Here is a 2,431-nt window from a genome sequence, read left to right as displayed (position 1 = left end):
TTATTCCAAACATGAAATGAGTCTTTTATCTTTATCCTAAATGCTGAATGTGAAACATTTTTAAAGGAAAGTTTAAAGCTTGCCCATTCACATCAGAAAAAAGACATGGAAATATGGCGTTCAGGGCTGGTAACGCCCAGAAGAGAGAGCGAAAGAGTCACTAAAATATGACTCAGATTCCCCATGCAGTCTGACTAGGGAAATCCCCTATATTTTGTTTGTTTACTTATTAGTTACTATAATCAACTAGCTGAGTCAAACACATCACAATATGATCTTCAAAGCTAAAAAGTGTAACAAAAAAAATATTTTTTTAATGGCATGTGAGTCTCGTAGAACTGGATTGGGTGTGCTACGGATCCTTCATAGCAAAAGAATGAATCATTCCTGCCATTGTGTGTGCTGTGGAGTATAAAATCTGTGCTTTAAAAGCAGCAGATGATTTACTCCAACAAAACATCTGCTTAACTTCTCTGGGAACACACCAAACTCAAGGTAGGTGAAAGAAAATAGAAAGAGAGAAAATGTGAGTGCAAAAAGCAGGAAATACAGAGCTACAAAAATAGGACAGAGAAGAAATGTATAGAAATGCAATCTATAATTTTGTGGGTATTTTTGCAACAGATGTAATTGTATTGCATTGGCTAAAGACTTTCTGGTTGATAAATGTGCATGAAGAGGTGCTGACTGGCATTAGTGCATGAGATGATTTCTCTCTATTGTTTTCTTTCTTATAGACATGTCTAAGCTGGAGAAAGCCATCGTGGCCATAGTGGAGGTGTTTGAGGAATATGCAGGGACAGATGAGCAGAAAACCCAACTCAGTAATGCTGAACTTGGACAGCTGATCAAAGCCCAAATTACCAGTCCCGAATTTAAGGTGAGAATTAGAGAGATGCATAGAAAAAAGATGAAGTTGTGAGAAAGAAAGCTATTGGTTGGAGGAAGTGAACACCTCCAACATGTTGCAAGTTGCAACAAATCTATTTCCTAATTAAATGCTGTGCGGATGTTGTGCAATGTTATCATGGCAACAGCCATGAGAGGGGTTTACCCTAATGAGTCATAACATGCATGCATGAGGATCTTCATTTTATCCATCTTTCACTTGCTAACATTCTTTTTAGTGTCTCGTACACAAAGCCTCCTCTAGTTTTTTTGTTTTTTTTTGGCCATACAGCTATGAGTGGTATGTAAGTAATTACAGCATTGACATTCCTCCCTCTATGTCTGTCTCAGGATAAAGTGGATCCAGACAATATTAAGGAGGTCATGGAAGAACTGGATAAGAACCATGATGGTGAAGTGAACTTCCGTGAATTCAGTCAGTGTATAGCTGGCCTAGCCAAGGCCTACTACACAAAGAAGCACGGCAAGGATAAGTGCAGAGGAAGGGGCAGGGGTTGTCAGGATAAATGAACACACACATCCTTACACTCCTGAGGCACTAGACACTTGCCTTCTACAAGGTGCTAAAGTACCTCTCTATGATGTGTAATAATGCTGCATTTTATATGCTGTAAGACAGGCACAGTAAAAAAAAAAATGGTTTAAAGTAGTTCATGTAGTAGGAAACATTTCTCAACAGACAGTGTTGTGAAAAATGCTTGTTCTGCCTAACGAACAATAACATTTACTTAGACACACATTTTGCAGTAGTGTAATCTATTTTTCTGAACACCAATAAAAACTTCTTGTCATCACTCATGTACTTCTCACTTTATTTTTTCCACTTCATTTGTATGTCATCTTTTTACCAATGATGGCATTTATGATTTCATGTTATTTCACTTTTTTTAATGTTAAAACAATATATATGTACATCAATAATTGCATGCAATTTTTTTTAAAACCTGTATAGCACATAAGTTTATTTAAATTATTGCATGCCAGGCTTTAATATTATACGGATTATAGGTCATGATATCACTCCATGATATGCTTTTTTTAATCACATAATTAATATATACAATTCTTATAAAAGATAATTTGTAGACACTTCAATTCACACTCACACACTCACATTTTGCACACTTGTGGAATGAAGCTCTAATGCAGTTGACCTACTTGCTCAATGAAAACATGCATGCAAATATGTTCTTTTAAGAGAATCGCTTTGTAACGTACTAATGACTCTGTGTCACACCTCTGTTTTACGAATGTGCAGTAACCTTAAGAAAAGCTCACAATTTGCCATTAGGTATATATTACCTTTTGTAAAAGTCACTTAAACTTTTTGGCTAAAGACTTTAAATCATTCAGTGCACATTAATGTCACATTACATTTTAATAAAATGTATTCCAAACCCCACATGTAAGCATACAGACAATTAACTTTGCCCTACCATTTATGTTTTTCATAATGGCCTAGATCAAACAGAGGTGTGCTGACAGGAGTGCAGGCAGTTCTGTTTGAAGTATCTCATTTTAT

At 36.0% G+C, this 2,431-nt stretch overlaps 1 protein-coding gene across 1 annotated transcript; it reads left to right on the top strand.

Moving 5' to 3' along the window:
* Positions 1-289: 289 nt before the first annotated feature.
* LOC107699482 (protein S100-B-like) lies at positions 290-1,707 on the top strand. Its single transcript, XM_016500734.1, has 3 exons — positions 290-495; positions 738-880; positions 1,240-1,707. The coding sequence occupies exons 2-3, from the start codon at positions 740-742 to the stop codon at positions 1,417-1,419; spliced, it is 321 nt and encodes a 106-aa protein (XP_016356220.1). The 5' UTR covers positions 290-495; positions 738-739; the 3' UTR covers positions 1,420-1,707.
* Positions 1,708-2,431: the final 724 nt, after the last annotated feature.

Source organism: Sinocyclocheilus anshuiensis, unplaced genomic scaffold (assembly GCF_001515605.1).
Source record: "Sinocyclocheilus anshuiensis isolate Anshui unplaced genomic scaffold, SAMN03320099.WGS_v1.1 scaffold670, whole genome shotgun sequence".
Classification (NCBI taxonomy): Eukaryota; Metazoa; Chordata; class Actinopteri; order Cypriniformes; family Cyprinidae; genus Sinocyclocheilus; species Sinocyclocheilus anshuiensis.
Note: the sequence above shows the minus strand (reverse complement) of the source record. Positions and strands in the feature narration are given on the sequence as shown.

Bases quoted from the DNA above. Each gene is read 5' to 3' on its own strand.
- LOC107699482 (XM_016500734.1), top strand. From the start codon at position 740: ATGTCTAAGCTGGAGAAAGCCATCGTGGCCATAGTGGAGGTGTTTGAG. The intron at 881-1,239 runs GTGAGAATTAGA...TGTCTGTCTCAG, and splicing joins TTACCAGTCCCGAATTTAAG to GATAAAGTGGATCCAGACAA.